The sequence below is a fragment of the Saccoglossus kowalevskii genome, chromosome 19 (assembly GCF_978046115.1).
Source record: "Saccoglossus kowalevskii chromosome 19, keSacKowa6.1, whole genome shotgun sequence".
NCBI classification, from domain to species: domain Eukaryota; kingdom Metazoa; phylum Hemichordata; class Enteropneusta; family Harrimaniidae; genus Saccoglossus; species Saccoglossus kowalevskii.
The window spans coordinates 21,452,684-21,479,299 of NC_140659.1; the positions used below are offsets into that span (position 1 = coordinate 21,452,684).

At 35.9% G+C, this 26,616-nt stretch overlaps 1 protein-coding gene across 1 annotated transcript; it reads right to left on the minus strand.

Moving 5' to 3' along the window:
• Positions 1-2,749: 2,749 nt before the first annotated feature.
• Positions 2,750-21,281, minus strand: LOC102807798 (leucine-rich melanocyte differentiation-associated protein-like). Its single transcript, XM_085493610.1, has 7 exons — positions 21,173-21,281; positions 19,606-19,706; positions 16,787-16,915; positions 8,925-9,062; positions 8,468-8,594; positions 7,966-8,050; positions 2,750-2,997 (listed from the first exon to the last, which is right to left on the minus strand). Exons 1-7 carry the CDS (start codon positions 21,269-21,271, stop codon positions 2,918-2,920), a joined length of 759 nt encoding a protein of 252 aa, XP_085349736.1. The 5' UTR covers positions 21,272-21,281; the 3' UTR covers positions 2,750-2,917.
• Positions 21,282-26,616: the final 5,335 nt, after the last annotated feature.

A 26,616-nucleotide genomic window follows, 5' to 3' on the forward strand; every position in this document is an offset into this window, starting at 1 on the left:
GTAGCAAATAAATAGTACTGATGCTGAAAAAAAAAACCTCTATAATGTCAGGTAGGGAGTGTACATCTTCATCTATTCATATAAAAATAATAAAAAAGCAAAATAACTTCTTTGTATTGAGAGAATTAGAGGCATATAAAATAGAAGAAAGAGAGAATGATTAAACCTACAGTACCAAATGAATAAACCCAGGATACAAAGTGAATAAAGCCAGGATACAAAGTGAATAAACCCAGGATACAAAGTGAAAAAACCCAGGATACTAAATGAGTGAATCCAAGATACAAAATGAGTGAACCCAGGATATCAAATGAATAAACCCAGGGTACCAATCAAGTGAACCCAAGGTACTAATCAAGTAAACCCAAGATACTAAAATCAAGTAAACCCAGGGTACTAAATGAGTAAACCCAGAGTACCAAATGAGTGAACCCAGAGTACCAAGTGAGTAAAACCCAGGGTACCCAATGAATGAACCTAGGGTACTAAAATAAAGTAAACCCAGGGTACCAAATAAGTGAGCCCAGGGTACCAACTGAGTGAACCCAGGGTACCAAATGAGTGAATCCAGGGTACCAAATGAGTAAACCCAGGGTACCAAATGAGTGAACCCAGGGTACCAAATGAGTAAAACCAGTGTACCAAATGAATAAACCCAAGGTACCAATCAATTAAACCCAAGGTACTAAAATCAAGTAAGCCCAGGGTACCAAATGAGTGAACCCATGGTACCATACGAGTGAACCCAGTGTACCAAATGAGTAAAACCAGTGTACCAAATGAATAAACCCAAGGTACCAATCAAGTAAACCCAAGGTACTAAAATCAAGTAAACTCAGGGTACCAAATGAGTGAACCCAGGGTACTAAATGATTGAACCCAGGGTACCAAAATCAAGTAAATCCATGGTACCAAATGAGTGAACCCAGGGTACCAAATGAGTGATTCCAGGGTACCAAGTGAGTGATCCCGGGGTACCGAGTGAGTGATCCCAGGGTACCAAATGAGTGAACCCAGGGTACCAAATGAGTGAACCCAGGGTACCAAATGAGTGAACCCAGGGTACCAAATAAATGAACCCAGGGTACTAAAATCAAGTAAACCCAGGGTACCAAATAAGTGAACCCAGGGTACTAAATTAGTGAACACAGGGTACCAAATGAGTGAACCCAGGGTACCAAATGAGTAAACCCAGGGTACCAAATGATTAAACCCAAGGTACCAAATGAGTGAACCCAGGGTACTAAAATCAAGTGAACCCAGGGTACCAAATGAGTAAACCCAGGGTACCAAATGAGTAAACCCAGGGTACCAAATGAGTGAATCCAGATTGCATTGATTAAAAAAAAAAACCATGCCACAATTTAGAATATTTTAAGAATCAGTGAACAGTGACTTCACCCTGGCATTTATATTTAACTCAATCCATGATTCAATGTCTTAATAATGAGGGTATTTAGTCATAGTAACAAATGTCAAAACATTACATCATTACATTGTTGGTTTCAGCCTTGTAGTATAAACTATGACTCACAGTTGTTATTTTTCCAAGTGAATTACTGAGAAAATTAGGAAACTAATTAGTTGCCACATGTCACAGCATACGTTGTCAATATAATTATGATTGTTAAAGTCAAAGTCCTTCAACAATTAATTAGTTTTGAGGGGTGTGTGGTTGACTAGGCGGAGGTTTAGCACAAAAAAGCTATCCTGAGGCCAAAAAACATGAATAGCGATTTTCTGTTAACATTTAGTCTTTTTTATTATTTTAATTTTTCTTGCAATTGTTGATACCATGATGATGTATGGGTCTGTCATTTTCCTGTGCAGGATTTACCCAGCATGCAGCTAGAAACAGGAAGTGGTCACCTTAGCCATAAAAAGATGCAGGCAAAATCTTAACATGATTGGGTTTACTGGAAACACATGTTTCTTTTTTGGCCGAATATAAATTCATGCAACAAATTGAAGTATGCTACTCATCATGGACCTATTGAACTCACATTTTGATGAAGTTTCATTTATATATTTAATGGTGGTGGTTTTTAAATGATAGCCATTGGTGGTGAAAATCATGACATAATTCTATTAAATTCACTATGACAACTGGCAAAAGGTGAGGGTTTATGTTATTCCAAAGTCTGGAACGCAAAGGGAACCATCAACTCTAGGGCTCATTAAAAAAAAGAATGCACAGATTGAGTTCAACTATTTTCACTATTATATCAAATTGAATTTCAACAACACCTGGTGCGCCAATGAATTATGAATGAAAAAATTACTGGTATCAATCACATGCAATTGTTATTCATAACAAACTTACTTAGCGTTGCTTGGATTTTATCAACAAAATTGGTACTTATTTAAAACCATGATTGTAATGCTAGAAAAATATTTATAATTTTTATATAACTCAAGTTTTTACTTGATAATGGCAAACATACTACTGGTTGGCAAGGTGCTCTGCATAAGCTGTGTTGCCTGGAATTACAATAAACTTTAAGACACGAATGGCAGCCAAGATCTTGAGGCAATCACGCGACTTGTTTTTACCCCTAAAACAGTGCTCCATTCTCTTTCTATCTCCGCGCCCACTGTTCTATGTAGCCATGGTAACAGAAATAGTGGATGTGATGACCTTTACGTCTAAGGTCAATTCACTCATATTAGAATATCAAAAGTTGTCCTGTAATTATTCAATAAAGCAGCTAATATGAGGGGGAGGGGATTCCAATAGCACCAAATATAATAAAGTAGACTAAAACTTTATTAGGGTAATTTTTATCACCCATTGAAACAAATATGGCAAGTTATCTAAAGTAAGTTAAAGACCTGAGCTACTCAGCTACTGTGAGCATTTGAATACTTTCAGCAAAAAAAGAAAAAAAAGAAAAAGTATAGGTGAAGAGGTAATAGTTCAAAGGTCATTGTTCCTAATAAATCTGTTTCCTTCTGAATGTCTTCCATAGTACATATATCTACATTGTCCAAATGTACCTAATGAAAAAACAAAACAAAAAACATTCAATATCAACTTTAAGATGACAAGATTAAATTAATTAGATGATTTTTTTAGATAGACAGGAGACAGCATTAACAGGACTTTATAGTAGACTTTTAGAAGGTGCCACAACAGAAGACCTTGCTGGAGCAACACCCTCAACAGAAGACTGTACAATAGAGCCATTCTTATTAACAGGAGACTGCACAGTAGAGGCACCCTCAACATAAGACAGTACAGTAGGGACACTCTCAACAGAAGACATTACAGTAGAGGCACTCTCAACAGAAGACATTACAGTAGAGGCACCCTCAACAGAAGACATTACAGTAGAGGCACCTTCAACAGAAGACATTACAGTAGAGGCACCCTCAACAGAAGACATTACAGTAGAGGCAACCCTCAACAGAAGACATTACAGTAGAGGCACCTTCAACAGAAGACATTACAGTAGAGGCACCCTCAACAGAAGATATTACAGTAGAGGCACCCTCAACAGTAGACATTACAGTAGAGGCACCCTCTACAGAAGACATTACAGTAGAGGCACCGTCAACAGAAGACATTACAGTAGAGGCACCCTCAACAGAAGACATAACAGTAGAGGCATCCTCAACAGAAGACATTATAGTAGAGGCACCCTCAACATAAGACAGTACAGTAGGGACACTCTCAACAGAAGACATTACAGTAGAGGCACCCTCAACAGAAGACATTACAGTAGAGGCACCCTCAACAGAAGACATTACAGTAGAGGCACCTTCAACAGAAGACATTACAGTAGAGGCACCCTCAACAAAAGACATTACAGTAGAGGCACCCTCAACAGAAGACATTACAGTAGAGGCACCCTCAACAGAAGACAATACAGTAGAGGCACCCTCAACAGTAGACATTACAGTAGAGGCACCCTTTACAGTAGACATTACAGTAGAGGCATCCTCAACAAAAGACATTACAGCAGAGGCACCCTCTACAGTAGACATTACAGTAGAGGCACCCTCAACAGAAGACATTACAGTAGAGGCACCCTCAACAGAAGACATTACAGTAGAGGCACCCTCTACAGTAGACATAACAGTAGAGGCATCCTCAACAGAAGACATTACAGCAGAGGCACCCTCTACAGTAGACATTACAGTAGAGGCACCCTCAACAGAAGACATTACAGTAGAGGCACCCTCAACAGAAGACATTACAGTAGAGGCACCCTCTACAGTAGACATAACAGTAGAGGCACCCTCAACAGAAGACATTACAGTAGAGGCACCCTCAACAGTAGACATTACAGTAGAGGCACCCTCAACAGAAGACATTACAGTCGAGACACCCTCAACAGAAGACATTACAGTAGAGGCACCCTCAACAGTAGACATTACAGTAGAGGCACCCTCAACAGAAGACATTACAGTAGAGGCACCCTCAACAGTAGACATTACAGTAGAGGCATCCTCAACAGAAGACATTATAGTAGAGGCATCCTCAACAGAAGACATTACAGTAGAGGCACCCTCAACAGTAGACATTACAGTAGAGGCATCCTCAACAGAAGACATTATAGTAGAGGCATCCTCAACAGAAGACATTACAGTAGAGGCACCCTCAACTGAAGACATTACAGTAGAGGCACCCTCAACAGAAGACATTACAGTAGAGGCACTCTCAACAGTAGACATTACAGTAGAGGCACCCTCAACAGAAGACATTACAGTAGAGGCACCCTCTACAGTAGACATAACAGTAGAGGCACCCTCAACAGTAGACATTACAGTAGAGGCACCCGCAACAGAAGACATTACAGTAGAGGCACCTGCAACAGAAGACATTACAGTAGAGGCACCCGCAACAGAAGACATTACAGTAGAGGCACCCTCAACAGTAGACATTACAGTAGAGGCACCCTATACAGTAGACATTACAGTAGAGGCACCCTCAACAGAAGACATTACAGTAGAGGCACCCTCAACAGAAGACATTACAGTAGAGGCACTCTCCACAGAAGACATTACAGTAGAGACACTCTCTACAGAGGACCTTATAGTAGAGGCACCCTCAACAGAAGACATTATAGTAGAGGCACCGTCAACAGAAGACATTACAGTAGAGGCACCCTCAACAGAAGACATTACAGTAGGGACACTCTCAACAGAAGACATTACAGTAGAGGCACCCTCAACAAAAGACATTACAGTAGAGGCACCCTCAACAGAAGACATTGCAGTAGAGGCACCCTCAACAGTAGACATTACAGTAGAGGCACCCTCAACAGAAGACATTACAGTAGAGGCACCCTCAACAGTAGACATTACAGTAGAGGCACCCTCAACAGTAGACATTACAGTAGAGGCACCCTCAACAGAAGACATTACAGTAGAGGCACCTTCTACAGTAGACATAACAGTAGAGGCACCCTCAACAGTAGACATTACAGTAGAGGCACCCTCAACAGAAGACATTACAGTAGAGGCACCCTCAACAGAAGACATTACAGTAGAGGCACCCTCAACAGTAGACATTACAGTAGAGGCACCCTCAACAGTAGACATTACAGTAGAGGCATCCTCAACAGAAGACATTATAGTACAGGCATCCTCAACAGAAGACATTACAGAAGAGGCACCCTCAACAGAAGACATTACAGTAGAGGCACCCTCAACAGAAGACATTACAGTAGAGGCACCCTCAACAGAAGACATTACAGTAGAGGCACCCTCAACAGAAGACATTACAGTAGAGGCACCCTCAACAGAAGACATTATAGTAGAGGCATCCTCAACAGAAGACATTACAGTAGAGGCACCCTCAACAGAAGACATTACAGTAGAGGCACCCTCAACAGTAGACATTACAGTCGAGGCACCCTCAACAGAAGACATTATAGTAGAGGCATCCTCAACAGAAGACATTACAGTAGAGGCACCCTCAACAGAAGACATTACAGTAGAGGCACCCTCAACAGAAGACATTACAGTAGAGGCACCCTCAACAGTAGACATTACAGTAGAGGCACCCTCTACAGTAGACATAACAGTAGAGGCACCCTCAACAGTAGACATTACAGTAGAGGCACCCGCAACAGAAGACATTACAGTAGAGGCACCCTCAACAGAAGACATTACAGTAGAGGCACCCTCAACAGAAGACATTACAGTAGAGGCACCCTTTACAGTAGACATTACAGTAGAGGCATCCTCAACAGAAGACATTACAGTAGAGGCACCCTCAACAGAAGACATTACAGTAGAGACACTCTCCACAGAAGACATTACAGTAGAGACACTCTCTACTGAGGACCTTACAGTAGAGGCACCCTCAACAGAAGACATTACAGTAGAGACACTCTCCACAGAAGACATTACAGTAGAGACACTCTCTACAGAGGACCTTACAGTAGAGGCACCCTCAACAGAAGACATTATATTAACAGAAGACATTAGAGTGGAGACACTTTCAACAGAAGACATTATTACAGTACAGACACTAGACTGGCAAAGTCGTGAATTCTTTTTTGTTTTACAAAAAAATAATATAATTGTCAATTTAGCATTTTTAATGTGATCGCAAAAACTAGCGTGACTGCGAAACAAATCCCGACTGGACGCATCTGCAGACGACCCCCTGCGTTGAAGTGAAAACCGGAATGGAATCACTCTAGTGATAATGCTAATTAGACGATGTTGACTAGCATTGACAACGAATCAAAGTGCAGCTGTATATACGCGATCTCTTATCTATGTTAATGTACGTGACCTTTCACTTCTGAGGTCCCAACGATTTTGAAAGACTACTTATATACATTGGACATTTAAATCAACTTGTTTTCAGTAAACATGGATGAAAGTATCGCCGTTGCACTTAAAAAGTTAAAGTATCCATCTCTGCGATCGAATCGAATCAATTTTTAAAAGGTCACGTTTACTTTCACACACCCACTTATGAATAAGCAATGATATCATGAACAAGCCATGCATGGCACAGTCCCTGTTAGTTATCGAATTTAAGATATATAGTTTTGTTTATAGTAATATAGTTGGAATATAACCATGTCAGGAATATGATTATGATGATTGTTTAACATAAAAATGATTGACAGTTGTATCTGATCATGAAACGAGTACTTGTCCATATTGAGAGATATTGCTCTGGAACAGCATTAATTAAAACTTGTATATATCTATAACATGATGTATAATAAATATATAAAATTTGAACATAATCAGTCTAAGCATGTCAGAGATATGGCTCTAGAAGCCCATTCATTAAAACAAAATGGCCGCCAGTCAGCCATTTTGAATTCGATCTGAAAAATATAATGATGTGCATTAGGAACCCATAATGTCTAATGTATATACGAAGTTTGAACAAAATCCATCCATAAATGCCAGAAATGTACAAAAATGGCTACCGTTCTGCCATTTTTAATATGATCGTCAAACCAATATATCTGTACATCTATGACATGATGTATAATGAATATTTAAAATTTGAACATAATCAGTCACAGCAAGTCAGAGATATGGCACTAGAACCACATTTATTAAAACAAAACATTTATTAGAACAAAAATGGTCGCCATTCGGCCATCTTGAATCAGATCGTGAAACAAATTGATGTGCATATGTATAATATCATGTATGATGTACGTGTGAAGTTTGATTGTGATTGGTCCAGGCATTTCTAAGATACAGATCTGGACGCACCCACGGACGCACAGAGATCAAAATATAAGTTCCCGTTTTCGGACTGCGTCCGAACGAAGACTAGTAATTAATATTAGTCAAATGCCCGCAGATGCATCCAGTCGGGATTTCTTTAGCGGTCAGGTTAGTGATCGCGCTAACGCTAAAAGGACTAAAACAACAATTTATTATTTCTTTTTGTAAAAGAAAAAAGAAGTCCTGACTTTGCCAGTCTAGAAGACATTACAATTGTGACTACCTCAATGAATTAATATATTCACTAACCTTTGTGTTGTCCTCCTTCTTTTACTGACTGTGGTAATGGTGTATATGGACTTGTTGGTGGTGACTGGCTTTCTTCACCATCAAACTAAAAAAGTCAAATTTGTGTGTACCATAATTTGATAAATGTATAGTAATACTATGAGGTTATCACACGATATTCAGTTTGTAGAACTGGTTGACACAAAATACATAGTACCGATAGCTCCATAAATGAGTGATATCAGGTGATAATCTTTTTATCACATGATCAACTACAAGAAATCTGCAAAACTAATATACGCTAATTAGATATGCCGTCTAAGCATGTTGATTTTAAAATCAGCATAAATATTTCCACTGTGTATTAAATTAATTTGGCCACATTCAATATTAATGGTAATGATGATATACAGCTTGAAGGTGATTATAGCATGAACAGTTACAGCTCTGACACGTCACTGGACAAGGAACAAAATACAGTATGCATGACATTCACACATACATTCATCGCAAATCTGCTTACCATTTCTTCAGGTGGTTTCACTATTTTCATATATGATCCAACTCTTTTGGCTTCACACCTTTCATTATAAGACACGGGATTGGAATCTAGAAATTTTAAGTTAGGAAGTCTGTACAGAACAAAATATCTGAAATGAAAGGAACAGAATGTCAAGACAGCTATCAAATACTTATTTATTTACTACTCAGATTAAAAGGAGAAGAACCCCAATAGGAATTTGGATGGTCTGGTTCTTAGAAGGGCTAGACAGGAAAGCACAAAATTTTCTTTATTTACGAATGAAAGCTAAATTGTAGGCCAGTTGGTTTTCTATTGCATTTCAATAAAACAGTTAGAAATACAAGCATCACTTGCAAAAAATTGTTTTTTAAATAGAAGGGGGATTACATTTGCTTTGTTCTTATGTGATGATGAGGCGTGAAACAAATTCTAATTAAGGTGTGAAACCTATAGTTACCTGTATCGTTGGTAGTCCTCTTCATCTTTATCTGGTGCTGAAAGCTCATTGGGGCAAGCTATGTTGCCAAGGAGACTAAGGTATTCTAAAGACGGTAAATTTTCTCGAACTTTGTCCACAAAGGCGTCAATATCTGTAATGTAGTCTTGGTTAAGAAAATCACATCTGTTATAGTTGACTTTTTTTATTAACTTTTTGGATGCCAATATTTTGAAAACAAAAAACATTTTTACCCCTGGGTATGTATTTTTTCCTGCAATTTCTTTATAATTTTTGACTAAATGAATGTTTTTTCTCATTGGCTACAGTTCTTGATAAAAAAAATCTGAAAAAATGATGTGCTATTATTTTGTGAAAGATGGCAAATAATGGTGGTCAAAAAATAAAAACAATGAATGTCACAGTCCCCGTTATTTAATTATAAAATACTCATGTTAAAATAATACATAGAACATCTGCAAACAATTGAATTAATATGTACTCTATGTGGGTACAACTCATCATAAAGTGATTTCCCTTAATCTGATAACTGAAAACTTTCATTGACCCGGGTTCAAAATCTCAGAGTACACAAGTGCGACTAAACTACGTCTTATACATGCTCAAGAAACTGCATTCATAAATCTGAGTAAACCTTGATGTACCTTTAATAACAACTTGACTTCATTGTTAATTCAGGTCTTTGTATATTACCAGGACCTGGGTTTGTTTCAGTATCACCACTATAATTCCCATCAAAATGTATCCCTGGCACCCCTTTACATTTTCTTCTGATTGGTAATGGTACGACCCAACTGTCACTGATTCAGATCAAGGTCATGACAAGGTCATGACATCACTAAAAATAGTTGAACACTGGTGACCTTGCCCTTTTTATATACAATATTTCTTTTATCATAGTTTGTTTCAATATGAATATGCATTGTTATGAATATGCATAATTAATTTTGAATACAAGTTTTGGGGTTGAAATAACAGTAGGAAAGCAGTCTACAGAATATCCTTGATAGATGTAAAAACATTGGTGCCTAATTTGTTTAATTATTTTAAGGAACATAATTTCCAGCTTTATTCAAAGTAATTCAGATATTTTAGTATAAAAATAAATGCCTCATCTCAGAAAAAAAAGTGCTGCATTTAGAGGTGAATAGATTCATAAATCATGCAAGATACCAGAAAATCATAGCTGGCTTTTGCCCAAGTATTTTGTACAGGTGTCTGTCAAAAATTAATGATTCACTGAGACAAATATGAACTGCTTATTATATTCATTGTGTGAAATACTGTATTATTTTGAAAAGTAAAATAAAACACCCTCTATCATGTTGCAAGCTCTGCTTTGTAATGCAAATCAACTTAAATAGTTAGTTGGTGTCCAGTAGAGAGAGAAGTCAACAGTACTTTGCCTCCTGAGAATCTACATCTTCAAACACTGCAATCTTTGTTTTTAAAGTGCTTTTTTAAATCATTATTATAAAAGCTCTATCATTCTGTTCTAATAGCTGAAATTCAAATTCCTGTGAATTTTCATTTGTCGAATGAACTGTTTGTCAAATACAGAATACCTATTTTTGAGAAAAATTTTCTTTTCAAAATGTGGATGCAACGTTTTGCTTTTTATGTATTGTTTTTGATTTGATAACTTTGGATTAAACACATTTTCTATTAGCCGCAGATCTTGATCAAAGTTTGGCACCCAATTCATAGGAGTGCTTATATTGACTTTCTGACATCTTGTTTTCTGTAAAGATTTTAGGTTTGCAAATGTGTATCAGACTGTGCAAAAACCCAGTCTAGTAATCCCATGGGATTTGGGAGATACATTACCAAGGACACAGAAAACAATGCATATTTCCACGGAGATCAGTGACCTTTGAATGTGTATCATCAGTGATAAGCCAAGTAGAAACAGTCAAAATATTTTATCAGATTTTCTCAATTTTTGCATGATATTTTCATACAGGACATCTGTCGATCATACTCAGGGAAGACTTTATACTGATGAATAAGGTGACCAAGTTTAATAAAGTTTGGAATAGAATTAGTAAAGTTATTGTGCACACAATAACAATTATTAACGATAACGCCGACAGAAATTTTTCCCTTAATATACCTTTCCCTTCCATCTTTGATGTTACATATGAAAATTGGTGCTTACAAGTCTTAGTGGGGGATTTGGATTATAACACGATCTAAATCCAACGTTAAGCCTATAAACGTTCCATTGTTTTTAGTGCCAAACCCCTTTGTTAAGTACAACAACAAATATTTCGTTGGTGTTTGTGAGCTCTTGTGTGATTGGTCAATGCATGGACAGCTCTTCCACTTCCGTGTTTTACTCCCTATCAATTTGGGCCCTGTTTAACCATAGACAGTATAGTAATATAGTAACACCAATGTCAAATGCCGTATGCCCAACGTAAGCAGGGCTAGAATATTATGATGAGCAAGTAAACAATAACGTCATATTTACTTCCATGCGATGTCACTACTTTCGTATCAAACTACAAGTATCTTTCCGCAATGCGCATCTACCGAACACACAATAGTTATCAGATGTTCTTGTGAACGTGGTTCACTAGTAAAAAATATGACTTAATATATATGTTCCTGTTTAATTGAATAAAATTAAAAGTTAGTTTCAGACGGCAGTAATGTTTCCGTACATGTTATATTCAGTCTGTACCCAGTTTTCGACAAAATATTTGAATATTTTTGTTTTCATGGTGCATGAATCTTATTATGTTATTGTTTACCGACTATGCTCGTTTTTTATTTTTCTCTGCCACGCATTTTTTTTTCAAACAGACTTTGAATCCGTATGTTCTCTCGTCTGTCACCATCTTGACAATAGCTCCCACTCTTTCAACTGGAATTCATGTCTAAGGTTGTACCCCGTTTTCGAATATTTTAGTTTTCATGATGCATGAATCTTCATATTATGTTATTTTCCACCGACTGTGCTCGTTTTTTGTTCTCTGTCTTGCACTTATTTTGAAATTAACTTTCAATCCGTCCGTTTTCATGTCTGTCGTCATCTTGACTACTTATTCACACTCTTTCAAACGGAATGCATGTGTAAGTGTGTACGCCGTATTCGACAAAATACATGAATATTATTGTTTTCATGATGCATAAATCGTCAAATTTTGTTATTTTCACTGACTACACTTGTTTTTTGTTGTTGTCTGTCTCGCATTTTTTTAATAGACTTTCATTCCGTTTTCCGTTTTCACGTCTGTCGCCATCTTGACGACACGTCCAGTCTTTCAGCCTGAATGCACGTCTACCTACGTTATACCCTGTTTTTATTAATAATTTCAACAAAATAACTCGAATACTTGTGTATAAATGAGGCACGATTGTCTTTATTATTCTATTTTCACTATTTTCGGTTTTTTGTTAGCGTTTCAAAGGGTTTCTTTTACGTGACGATCAAGAAAACGCAAATCTTCGCTATTTTCGATGTTGATGCCCGGGCTCTGAATCACACACACAGAGTTGTTAACATGAATTGCTGTGTCTACTGCGTTTGGATCTTCTTCACTATCATTTCCACCGTCATCAAAATCCGAAAAAAAAACATCGAGCAAATCATCTACACACGGGAACTCGTGATCAGCAACGGCCATTTAGAATACCCATGGAATACCGTAGGCGACTCTCATCAACGAAATTACGCAGTCCGCTTCATTGATTGTTTAGTTTGATAATTTATAAACATATATTCAGTGTGAGACTGTTGCTTTCAAGTTGTGTTAATACAAAGATGATTTAAACTTGTCCCTTCCGTTACCAACGTATTCAATATACGGAAATAGCATGTGTGTGCGTTTGCGTGAGTGAAAGATGCTGGCGAAATTTCTCGTCAGTTCTATTTATTTCGAACGCGCGTGGTCGGCGCCTTTGATTGCGTTTATTTTGTTCTTTCATTCGCGAAATCTATCACTGGCACCGTTTATTTTGTCATGTCTCACAACTGAATGTCCAAGCTGACTTTGTTTTGGCTGTATATAGTTTTGTGGACAAGGGAGGTCATCTTGGTTGCCTAATTAACTAATTAAAATACCTGTCAGGCATCTCTACCTTAACGAGAAATCGAAATAAATATTTAGTTTATGTTAACGGTTAGTTTAAATCAGCTTAACTTTTTTCCAGCCTACCCTGCTACAATAGAATCGCTGGAGTTGCTTGTCCTTCCTACTATATTGTCTATGATTTAACTCCGGGGTTACGTCCAAACGCCACCCTTTTGACTGGCGATCTGTGTTAGAAAATAAACCTTTGTTGTTGCGGTGTACGCAAGAAGATGAACTACTTATGTTTTTAACATCACTTCACCTATTAACAATTCACCCCTAGACGTGATAATTTCATTTCAATAGTAAAAATCCGTTCTCAAAAATCCAAATAATCACAACTTCACCGAAATTCATTTTCTATTCTTACCCACAAGCCACACCCAGACCATTCATCAAAACGAGTGGTCTGGGGTATACTAGTACTCTGACCCATGCCGAGGACTTCCTGTTTGTAATGCTATATGATAAATCAGATTAACTATCACGTGATACCAAAGACAATTGTCTTTGGTGAAACCAAATGAAAATCATTCTAAAATAACGTACTTATACCCAATTGATTCTGGAAAAAAATGACATTTGCAATAATAATCGACGAGCAGGTCCGGGTAGTAACGTTCGGTTGACGAAATAGACGATACAACAGTACTGATTGGACCTACATGAATGCTACTCTATTTCACATAACCAAATGTTGTTGTTTTTTGCTGTTGTACATTATCTTCGGTAATAACTCCGAAAGTGAAGTCTTGTATCTTCAGCAGAACGTAGCCGTTAAAACTTGCAAAACGAGTCTGTTTCGATCCATCATCGCTTAAGCAGCATACAATTTATTTATTTTTTGACTCATTTAAAAAATACGAACGGTGTCAATATTTAAAACTGCATTTTGTCTGTCTCTAGCGTGCCTCAGAATGATATAGATCTTGGCCGATCGTATTTTTACAAAGGACCTGAATGTACAGCACTAATTTCACCCAACCTCCTGCTCGCTTCTGCTTTTCGATTATCATTTTTAATTGCTTTTGCAACCGCCTGTTGAATAATTTTCGCTTATTTTTTAGAGCGCGCGAACCCAGATATTATCGCCTGTCTGCATGCTCGCATTTTAAATACATGGCCGTGGCATCAATATGTTCCTGGTGTATCTGCTCTCTGCCCTAAGGAGTTAGCATTGCCTGTATCACGTAATTGTCTCGATAATCATGTTGTTGAAACGATATATAGCAGCCCTGGATTCAAACGGAACACAGTCCCGCTGTACGTTCGCGAACGAAACAAAGTATGATGGTTTGGAAGTGTCGTTCGAAATTAAATAATGGTTAATACTCATTGAATCCTCAAACTTTAGCACTAAACCAACCATTTCGACAACTCATGTGCCAGTGTTCAGTGTTTGAACAAGAGGTCAGTGTTTTTAATAAGCGAGTGAGAAAAAAAGGGATAAAAACATGGTCGTGTTTCCGGTCGGAAATTAAGTGATATGTTATAAAATGTTATAAAAGCGAAATATTGGGCGAAATGAGTATTGATGCCCATTTATAGCTTTACATGCGTCACCAAATGGGGACATGGTTAGAGTTGGTAGTACCATGGAAGGTACTAATCCATGGTAGTACCAGTACTAGTATACGCGGGGAGGGAGTCCAGAGAGGGAACAGCCAGCATCCCTTTTATGGGAAAACGTGAAATCTCAACGGATTTGTTTCGTACTCACATGTAATATTAGGTTTTGCGGGCTTCTGAGTTCAAAAATGATGACTAAATCAGCTAAAAAGCAAGCGTTTAGAAACATACCTATGCAGAAGTTGGTTTGCCAGTACTTAATCCATTTTTAACACCTAGGCTACTCTATTGACATTGGTTGTTTATTTCATGGATTTGGCACTCGAGGTAGCTGATAAGCCGTGTCGAAAACGTGCACAAAACGACCATTCTGTGCACGTTTTCGACACGGATTAAAAACCAGTTGTAAGCACAAGTTTTCATATGTACGGGCAAGGTAAAAACCCTAGCATCACAATCTAAGCTAATTATTTATTCTGAGCATGCTCAGTTGTTCTCTCAGTGCAGTAGAGAGAGGTAATTTTGGATGAAAATCTTGAAAAAGACCCACATAGGATTTTCAGATCTGGACAAAAAATTACGTGCATATTCAACAGAGACTTGTTCTTCACCCTGCCAAGTGTCATTGATATCTGCTGCAGAATTTCTGAGAAAATGTTGGAGACATAAAGGGGAGTGGACGGAAGAAACCCAGAACGGGGACTAAAAACATAAAAAAATGAGTAAAGCATTATAAGCATGAAACAAGTTGTATATCAACCAAAAGCGTACAATGACATTTGGCCACTTACACTTTATATTCACTGTCACGTTTTTCAAAATGTTATCATTGAAAAATCAACGGTAACCTTATACTATGATACTACATAGCCTAGGAACTGTTTCATTCAAAACAATAACTGTCCTTTTAACCTTTCCACCACCAGTTCCCTCTTCTTATCACAAATTCACAAAATAGTCCCGTTTATAGTCTGCACTTTCCTTTAGAAGATTGGGACAAAAACAGCCAAATTTTTTGAGTAAAAACTGAAAACTGACCCAAATTTTGTCTGTTGGCTCAAAAATTAGGGTTCATTTCTAGAAATATTGAAGAATATAAGAAAAAAGTGCAGATAAATTTGGGCGAAAAAGTCTGGTGATGAAAAGGTTAAGTTGGTATATCTGTAAAGACAACAAGCAGCCTATCGGCTGAGATAGCTCCGCTGTTAGCAATGCACATTTCAATTAAAGAACTGAAGACATCATTAGAAAATGAACAATATGTATAGTATCAAAGCAATCGGACTTACAGTTTTTAACAAGAAGTCGAAAATATCACTTTCTACCAAAAATGACAAAAATATTCACCAAAATTAGAGAATTGAAGATATCATCACAAAATGAACAAATCTGAGAGAGGTCCACATGTAGTACCTATATATGTAATATCAAAGTAATTGAACTTTTGGTTTTTAACAAGAAGTCGAAAATATCACTTTTTACCAATAATGACAAAAATATTCACCAAAATTAGAGAATTGAAGATATCATCACAAAATGAACAAATCTGAGAGAGGTCCACATGTAGTACCTATACAGTGTATATGTAATATCAAAGCAATCGGACTTACAGTTTTTAACAAGAAATCGAAAATATCACTTTTTACCAAGTATGACAAAAATATTCACCAAAATTAAAGAATCGAAGATATCATCACGAAATGAACAAATCTGAGAAAAGTCTACATGTAGTATCTATATACGTAATATCAAAGCAATTGAACTATTGGTTTTTAACAAGAAGTCGAAAATATCACTTTTTACCAAAAATTACAAAAATATTCACCAAAATTAGAGGATTGAAGACATCATTACAAAATGAACAAATTTGAGAGAGGTCCACATATAGTACCTATATATTTAATATCAAAGCAATTGGACTTGCGGTTTTTAACAAGAAGTTGAAAATATCACTTTTTACCAAAAATGACAAAAATATTCACCAAAATTAGAGAATTGAAGATATCATCATGAAATGAACAAATCTGAGAGAAATCTACCCAAGGTACATATACACGAAGTATCAAAGCATTCAGGCTTGTAGTTTTCAAGAAGAAGTCGAAAAAGTAAAACGTTGACACGGACGACGCCGGACAATCACTCATATGATAAGTCGACAGAGGAGCTAAAAAACTGTCAAGTTTTAATATACAAACCATTTTTGACAAAAAGGATATTTTATTTTTATTGACTGTTAATATATGTAAATGCGGTAGATGTGGAAACACTAGGGTGTCATCCAAGTTGTTGTTGTCAAGAACCAATTCCTGTAAATTTAGAAATTTATCAATCCCTTCCAGAGTTCTGAAAAATAAAAATCGTATAAAATTATTTTTAAAGTTTTAACGTCAAAATGATACTTTGCAGTTATGCATGCATGGACAAGTACAGTTATTCTGTCAGTCTTGCATCTCAGAAGACATTAATGTAACTTGTCTGATGCAATGCATCAAGGCTTTAACATCAGATACACTGATATCACATGAGAAATAAACTTCCATACTCAACAAATGTCATCATATTAAAGGACGGCGGTCATCGTGCCGCGTCCTGTTCGATATGGGGAACTCATAGCGACGTATACAACGCGTGTAAAATACATTGTTTATTTACATGAAATTCGAACACGCACTGCGCAACGACCACCGCCCTTTAATGCCGATGGTTAAACCATCAGTTAATAATTTCAATTTGTATATAATATTCCTATACATCGACTTGCTAAAATTTGTCATTAATACCAATATTTTGTAATTTTAAAAATAAGAGATCTCTCCACACATTGTTAAATGCTTTTGTACAATTTACTAAACAACTGTATAGACATTTCTGAAAATGTATGAGCAACTGGTTATGTCAGTCAATGTGCCGATGTAACTAAAAGGAAAGTACTAAATTTGCTTCATTTCTGGCATTCGTAAAGACAAAATCAAAGAAAGCTTAGAAAGAACTCCCATGTGCTGAGAGTATTGGAGACACATTAAATATAATTTGAAATTACTTAGCTGAAAACTAATTATGCAAATCAGAAAATTAACATGAACAGATTTGATTGTAAAACTAATGAGGTCTGCGCAATGTAACAAAAACTCTATGTACCAAGTTTAATTGAAATGTGATTAGAACCAAAAAATTATGAATTATTATGCTAATTAGGGAAATAATATGAACAGAGTTTTACCCTAAAATGGAAATTAATACTTTAGATATCAGTGTGAAAGCTTAAAATTGGTTAATTATGCAAATTGGGTAATTAATATGTACAGATTTTAACCCACAATTATCCAGATCTGTCTATTGTCCTACAGCATCCATGTATAAACATTCATTGATATGTAATGATTAGTACCTGAGATATCAGTGTGAAAGTTGGAAATTGGTTAATTATGCAAATTAGGTGATTAATATGCACAAATATTTACCAAAAACTAATTGGGTCTCTGCATAATTCTAGATTCATTGAAATGTGATGATTAGTACTTTAGATATCAGTAGAAAAAGCTGAAAATTAATTATGCAAATTAGGTAATTAATATGCACAATTATTTACCCTGAAACTAATCAGGTCTCTGCATAGTCCTAAAGGATCTATGTACCAAGTTTCATTGAAATGCGATGATTAGTACTTGAGATACCCGTGGAGAAGCTGAAAATTAACTAATTATGCAAATTAGGTGATTAATATGCACAAATATTTATCCGAAACAATCAATCTCTGCATAGTCCTTGAGTATGTAAGTACCAAGTTTCATTGAAATGTAATGCTCACTACATATATCAAAAGCTGAAAATTAATTAATTATGCAAATTAGGTAATTATATGTACTGATATTACCATAAAAACTATCAGGTCTGTGCAGTGTCATATGACATCTATGTACCAAGTTTCATTGAAATGTGATGATTAGTACTTGAGATATCAGTGGAAAAACCGAAAATTGACTAATCATTATGCAAATTAGGTAATTAGTATCCACGGATTATTACCAACAATTAATCAAAACCTAGCATTAGTTCAGAGCATCTATGTACCAAGTTTCATCAAAATCCAATGAGTGGTTGTTTAGATATCAGTGGAATAGTCATGGAACCACTAAAAAATAGCTAATTATCATGCAAATTAGGTAATTAATATGCACGGATTTTTACCAAAAACTAATCAAATCTGTGCATATGTTCAGAGCATCTATGTACCAAGTTTCATCAAAATCCAATGAGTGGTTCTTTAGATATCAGTGGAACAGTCATAGAACAGCTAAAAATTAGCTAATTATCATGCAAATTAGGTAATTAACGAGCATGGATTTTTACCAAAACCTAATCAAAACCTAGCATTAGTTCAGAGCATCTATGTACCAAGTTTCATCAAAATCCAATGAGTGGTTGTTTAGATATCAGTGGAATAGTCATGGAACCACTAAAAAATAGCTAATTATCATGCAAATTAGGTAATTAATATGCACGGATTTTTACCAAAAACTAATAAAATCTGCGCATATGTTCAGAGCATCCATGTACCAAGTTTCATCAAAATCCAATGAGTGGTTCTTTAGATATCAGTGGAACAGTCATAGAACAGCTAAAAATTAGCTAATTATCATGCAAATTAGGTAATTAACGAGCATGGATTTTTACCAAAACCTAATCAAATCTGCGCATTGGCCCAGAGCATCTATGCACCAAGTTTCATCAAAAACCGATGTATGGTTCTTGAGATAGCAGTGGAACAGTCGGACACACATACACACACACACACATACAGACACACTAACCGCAAAGACTCCCATTTTGTGCTTCACACATGGGAGTCAAAAACACAAAAGTCACGGACACTTTGTGTAACCCCCAGAGTAAATTTTCACTGCTACAAAATTTTACAATTTTTTCACTGACCTGCGAAATTTGCAAAAACTTGTCGCCTATGAAATGAAAGTGGTTTACAGTAATTGTTGTCTAATTAAAAATTCAGTTTTTGTAATATCAATGTTTCTTACCTTAGACAATTAAAACTGAGATCCAATCGCTTTGCTGATGATCCATATTTCTTGATAATAAACTCAGGGATTGAATCAATATCAAACCCTATGTAAGAAACCTTGAAGTAAAATAACTAACGTTAGTGACAACGAAGTGAAACTACAATGTTTGCTGCTAAAACAGAGGCTTTATTGTACCGGGAAAAACCTTAACCCTTTTATTTATTTCCCGCTCAAATTTTGGTAATTTTCTCCACAGTTTTTGTAATTTTACTAAATTTAATCATAATTATGGAACAAACGGACAAGTTGTAAAATTACTTCTAGCTTTTAATAAAAAAAAAAATTAAATTTTCGCATTATTTTTGTGTAAAAAGCAGACTATAAATGTAACTATTTTGTGGATGGTTCCTAAGTTAACTTTGGCACTCAAGGGTTGATGGTATTGTCAAGCTGCATTGTAAACAAAATTTATCTAAACCTACTCTTTATTATGTATATTCATTATCATTGGGTAGATTAGGCTCAAGGAACCTACAATCCATGAAGTTTTCTACTGAGAATAATATACCACTCTATTAATGCAGTGCTATTAATATTGACTGATCGGATGAAAAATTACATCGACGTAGTGACTGGTAAGTAAGGGATTTTGGGGATTTCCCAAACTTGCAGCGTATAAACTGCCTAATGAACAAACAAAGAACGAGCAAAGTTATCGAAATGGTTGTAAACAAATATTATTTGTAAATAACACTAAACACAGCTGACTGGACTCTTGTGTCGAGAAGCATCCACCGCCGTGGAATACATATAATCAGAGGTACATTACTTGGGGTTTGCAACTACGGTGACATTATACCAAGATTCCATTACAATCTCGCTCTCGCATAAGCGTTCCAACTCAGAAAAATGCGAATGCGCATGCCCGAGGTAACTAGGATACTGGGATGTGCAGGTGGATCAAAATAGCTGCTTACGATATGACGGATTACGATAACTATATTTTCTGTATATTTTCGATGTATTACATTTTTTCATTATGAATGTGGTAATACATGTTTTATTGTTTTATTACAAACCGCCTATGTCATGCCAGAAGGTCGTAGCATTAGTCTCGCTATCTACGAGATGAGAGTTGAATGGGATCTTGGCATGATGTCACCATACAGTACTATGCGCGTTGCAAACCCCAAGTAATGTATCTCTGGTATAATATAGAAGAGTCATGTCATGTGACCGTCACATATACACACACAATAACCATTGAAACCGAATGTGAATTAAAAACAATGACATCACTGACACAAATACACCTTAGGTTGTTTTGTCGCATTTATTGAGTTTAAACTGAACGGCAAATATTACCAGTCCACGATATTATTTCTATAATTACTCATAGATTAAAATGCACGAGTCGTGATTTATTTACCAAGATGCTGTTGTCGACATTGGCAATGCATGATAACATCGACGGACATTTCGTGTTCGTATTAAACAGTTGAAGTGAACTAGGGTACAGTATAAACTAGATAACCTTTAGCTCTCGCCGATTATACTCAGAAACATGTCACCCTGGCCTTACCTGGTTTCCTTCTAAAATATTCACTCCATTGTTGCCACTATCTTCCGGTTTTGTAAAAACTTCTCCGCCGTTGCGCGATTCCTGTTTTACGGCGGCCATATTTGTTTGGCTTATTGCGCATGCGTAGGTTAAATAAGGTCACCGGAATGGGTCAAAGGACAGAGAACTTTTCTATTTTATTCAGTTATTTTTTGTTTGTTTAATACATCCCAACAGTTTTGAATGCACCCACATTATACCACAAATAAGGAATTGGTCAGTTACTTCGGCCTAGGGGGGGGGGGGCTATTGATTCCATTTTGCCAGCTGTAAATCTCAGTTGACCCACCCCTATCAAATAAAAAAAAGTGGGTGACCCCCCCCCCACACACATTATATTTTAAAACTTAAAACATGCTGACCCCCTAAAAAAAACAAAGAAACATTAACAGTTTTGGCTCTGACATAATTACAAAATGTAATATATGTGCATTGAAAATATCATGGTTTGCCATAATTTTGACATAATTTTTAGTGTTTGCATTTAATAGACCTTAGGATGGGAGAAGAAGCATAAAGCCAAAAAATGACTACAGAAATGGCTGCAGGAAGGGGGGGGGGATCTATTCTGCTAAAGATAGTAAATAAAAGCAAAGCTGTGGAGTACTTACTCGATAAACGCCCTTATAAGATAGGAAAAGAGAATTTGAATCTAGGCGGTTTGAACTCTTTGAAAACTAAGTTGGATTTAAAATATCTTTCGTATCTTATAGACCAGGAAAGCTTTACACCCGAAGCACAGTCTGTGCTTATGAAAACAAAGCAAACTTTGATTTTTGTTTAAATTTGTGTTGGATTTTGGTGTTTTACAGAGCAAAATATGCATATTTAAAAGTTAAAAAAACAAAAAAACTATTTATTTATTTTTTCATCATTTATTTTAATTTATATATTGTCGCATACGACATATTTACTACTTCCGTGTCACTGACATGTTCTAGAACCGTACTGTGTCTGGGTGGAATATTCTATATTTTTTTTTAGAAACTGGTTGAATAGGTAATAGAACACTGTAGGAGGCAATGGAAGGTAATGGAACATTCTAGAAATTTGTAGTAAGTTCAAGAATCATTATGTATGCTGATGTAATGGTCTATTTATAGACAGTGTGGGTATATATAGGGGAGTTGTTCAGCACTGAGATCAGATCGGAGATCTCGTTGAATTGTATTGGAGTTTAAGTATCTAGTTATTGGAGGTTTGGAGTTTTACCGCGTTATTGTACTTGATGTTTGCAGAGTATCATAATACCAGTACCAGTTGAAACCTCATCTGTTGGCTCCGTGTTCGTATTTTATCATCGCCGCCAGGGAAGTCTTTCTGTTACTGTTGCCATTTTGGTATTTGAACCATCACACCTGTACTATACCAATTACGGTAATATTACGTTGCGTGTGACATATATCAGCATTTTCACAAATTTAACTTTTTTGATTTGCTGAACAAAAACTGTCACTGCTCTTTGTACTAATTGCTGTGCTGTCTTTCCGTCTCCTGTTATAATTGGATAAATTCAGTAAATATCTTATACAATAGTGACTTCAGACTTTAAATAAAATAATCTGATATCAGCAGCACATGGACTTGGGATGTGTTTAAAACTTAATTGTATAATTGGGGTTCTAGCCGCATTGCATAATCTGTTAGTTATTTGGCAACTTTAACCTCAAAATATTTAGCCTATAACATTTTTTGCATCAACAAATTTATAGGCAATATAGGTAATAGTTATTATTAAGAACACATTTGTACGATTAACTTTTTTATCGTTTGTTCTGAAATATCATTTAAAAAAAATATATGCATGAGCGCGTGTGTGAATTCTGGAAAACATGATATCAAAAACAGGGTGACCCCCCCTATTCGCACAATCAAAAACAGGGTAACCCCCCTACTGCTCCACCGACCCCCCTAGGCCGAAGTAACTGACCAATCCCTAACTTAAACGTAACAACATTTTTTTCATTTGCTTAGCAGTTACAGAAACTCACTAATTGATTAGAGTGTAAGAATGTAATAACAAAAGTAATATTATATGGGAAAGTTAAACACATACTGACATAGGCAACTGAATGTAATTGTCCTGTCTTAAAATAATTAAAGCGGGCAGTCTTCACCTGTACTACTCTATGAATATACTATACAACTCTATGAATATACTATACTACTATATGAATATATTATACTACTATATGAATACATTATACTACTATATGAATATATTATACTACTATATGAATATATTATACTACTATATGAATATATTATACTGCTATATGAATATATTATACTACTATATGCATATATTATACTACTATATGAATACATTATACTACTATATGAATATACTATACTACTATATGAATATATTATACTACTATATAAATATATTATACTACTGCATGAATATATTATACTACTATATGAATATACTATACTACTATATGATTATATTATACTACTATATGAATATATTATACTACTGCATGAATATACTATACTATATTCCGTATAACGACAAAAAGACACTGGGTTAAAAAAAACAATGGTTCACAAAACTAAGAAGAAATTCATGAATAATATACTGTAACATACTTTATTTTCGCTGGAATTAATTTTCGCTGAAAAGGCATTTTGGGCGTTTTGTATGGAATTTATTTTCACTGATTTTTGATGAATTGAATGTGAAATATAGGAAAAAAAGTATATTCGCTGGATTTTATTTTTACTGAAGCATCCCTAAAGCGAAAATAGCGAAACTAACTTCCAAGCGGACATAAAGTATTCTACAGTAATTTGTTTAAATGTGGCCATTACTTAAATTAAACTCACTCATTTTGTATTGAAGCGCCACCATGCGGTGATTCAGCCCAACCTATTCAAAACGTAGAATGCGACGTATGTGGTTGCTGACAACGTGGGTGACGAATTCCCAACGAGCCATATTCTCATATAGAGTGTAGTGATATCGAAATCCAAAATGAAATACTTTCAGATACTGGTCCCGCATCGTCTAGTTCACCACATCCAAAAACAAAGTTTGTTTGAGCAACTGGAGATGCTGGAGTGACCAAACAATAGATTCATTAACATCTCGTGTACAATTTAAACATGATTGAGAGTATTCACAAAATTTGCCAATTTAATAATAATTCAGTTAATCAAATTGACATATATACCTACAACGCAAACTACAACTTCACACAAATCAACAGCATTTACTTCAGCAGGCTGACGTAACGTCCAAGGATTGGTTTAAAACGGTCAACAACGAGTGACGTGGCACCAGCTAACCAATCAGTAATATAAGAAACGTGAGCAGCTAGTGCCAAGCAAAAACAATAATGGTTGATTACAATTAAAGAGTCGTCAATCGAAACAACTTATTTTAAGTTATTTTGATCACCCTCTACTGTAACTATGACTACCACTTGTTTATACTCTATACTCTACTCTAGATCAACTTTTCACCTTGACATCGGTATCAAGAGTAGTACATATAGTGAGGGTTACCATCGTTATTTTTGTCAGCATCTTAACCCTCGTCCAGTTACAATACCGTTATTGTTCGTTTCACCATGAGTGATAGTGATGCACAAGCTACGGATTTCGGAAAAAAAACTACAGTGGTGTAAAAAGAGTTTAAATAATTATAATTCACCAGAACTGAAAAGTCACACTTCAACGAATTTTATTATTTTTTAATTTGTATAAGTTTCATTTCCTAGCTATTTAACGTTAAATGGTATTTGAGAAATGCTGTATTTATAGATAATGAAATTGATTTCACTAATCATGGGCGTTAAAGTTATCAAGACATACTTTAGCTAAATATTGATATTGATTTCTTATGAAGCGTTGTAACATTAAAAAAGGAAATTCGTGAAATGAAATAAATATATACTTAAAAATGATTCTGCATTTGAGTGAAATATAACATGACATATGCTAATTACATGATGTGGGTTTTAAGGCACTGGGGGTACACGCCATTCATTCGATCATGGAGCAACAATCATTTTGGTAATTTTTATTTAGCAGTAAATATGATTTGTACTATCCGTACACACATAGCCCGGGTAATGCGGCAATATCATTTGTTACATTATCCGTTGTGCCACTGTGCCGTGCGACAAAACACGTCTTTGACCTATCTGGGTGTACAGGATGCCCTCACCCCGTCGACATTGTTTTGAGCTGTGGTCGCCCGTCAATGAAAAATACTAGTAATTTTTTAAAGTGATTGCCCCTCTTGGAGGGCGCATTGTATCGAGGAGGAAATCACTGTTTATCATTACAATTCTCACACATGCACATCTCATTTCTTACATCAATATATACCATGATGACGTCACAAGATCTTTTAAGTCGTACTTATTGAAAAGATGTACATTGATACCGAAAAACAAATGGCCCACGGACAATTTTTTGAGGTCCGAAATGTCATAGAAATTGCACTGGTTTCTATTTCTTCATATCTAGAAATCGACCCAGTTTGATATCGACTAGAAAATACACAGTAAACTAAATGTAATTAACATGGAATTATTTCCTTAGGCGGTCCTTGTCGTTTTCGTTTATCTGTCATGTCACTAAGCGAATACTTGTTGTATGATAACCCCATACAAATATAAGCGTTTTACTTCCGCTTTGGGACAATTAAGGTGCTAACGATAAAGTGTTTCCAATATCTGTAAACTTCTCATGATCACGTAACCATGGAAACACAGTAAGCCAAATGCGATAACGATGCTTGCCGCATAGGCTGTTTACTATTATAATAGTCCGCTTTGATTGTTAATAACGACTTTTTAACTTCAATAAATCGCATCAGCGTGAAGTCAACTGCGATAAAACAGTGTTATACCATTAACCCTCTGACATTTAGTCACTATTTAATATTATAAAAACAAACTAATGACTTTTCGATTCGTGCTGATATTCTCAATCTGAAGTAGAATGAGTGCCACACAGTAATCGGCCGTTAACGAGATGCAAACCAGATTCAATGAGAGGGTCACGTAAGGTTACGAGCTTCTTTATGCTATTATGACCCCCTGGGGATAACCGCATATAGTAAATTAAAAAAATATATCGATTCAAATTAAAAAAAAAACCTTCTCATTTTGATTCTATATAATCAACCTAATTGACCAAAACAGTAAGGATAGTGGTCATATATGTGTAAACTAAACATTTTTCATTACAAACGATTGCTGAATAGCATTGATTTATTGAACAATATCTGAAATATGACATTCGAACCTCTTTTTGTTTCGATTGTAGGGGGCATGTTAGGTATTCTATCCCACTCTGTACAATTACATACCAACAACACAATCTGTGGCAAATAATTAATTATCACCACATATTTGAAGAAGCTACTCTCTGATTGGTCCGACTGT

Coding starts and splice junctions, on each gene's coding strand:
- LOC102807798 (XM_085493610.1), bottom strand. CDS start 21,271: ATGGCCGCCGTAAAACAGGAATCGCGCAACGGCGGAGAAGTTTTTACA. Junction 9,063..16,786: donor ACAGTCAATAAAAATAAAAT/ATCCTTTTTGTC, acceptor CCAAGACTACAT/TACAGATATTGACGCCTTTG. Junction 2,998..7,965: donor AGAAGGAGGACAACACAAAG/GTTAGTGAATAT, acceptor TTTTTTCATTAG/GTACATTTGGACAATGTAGA.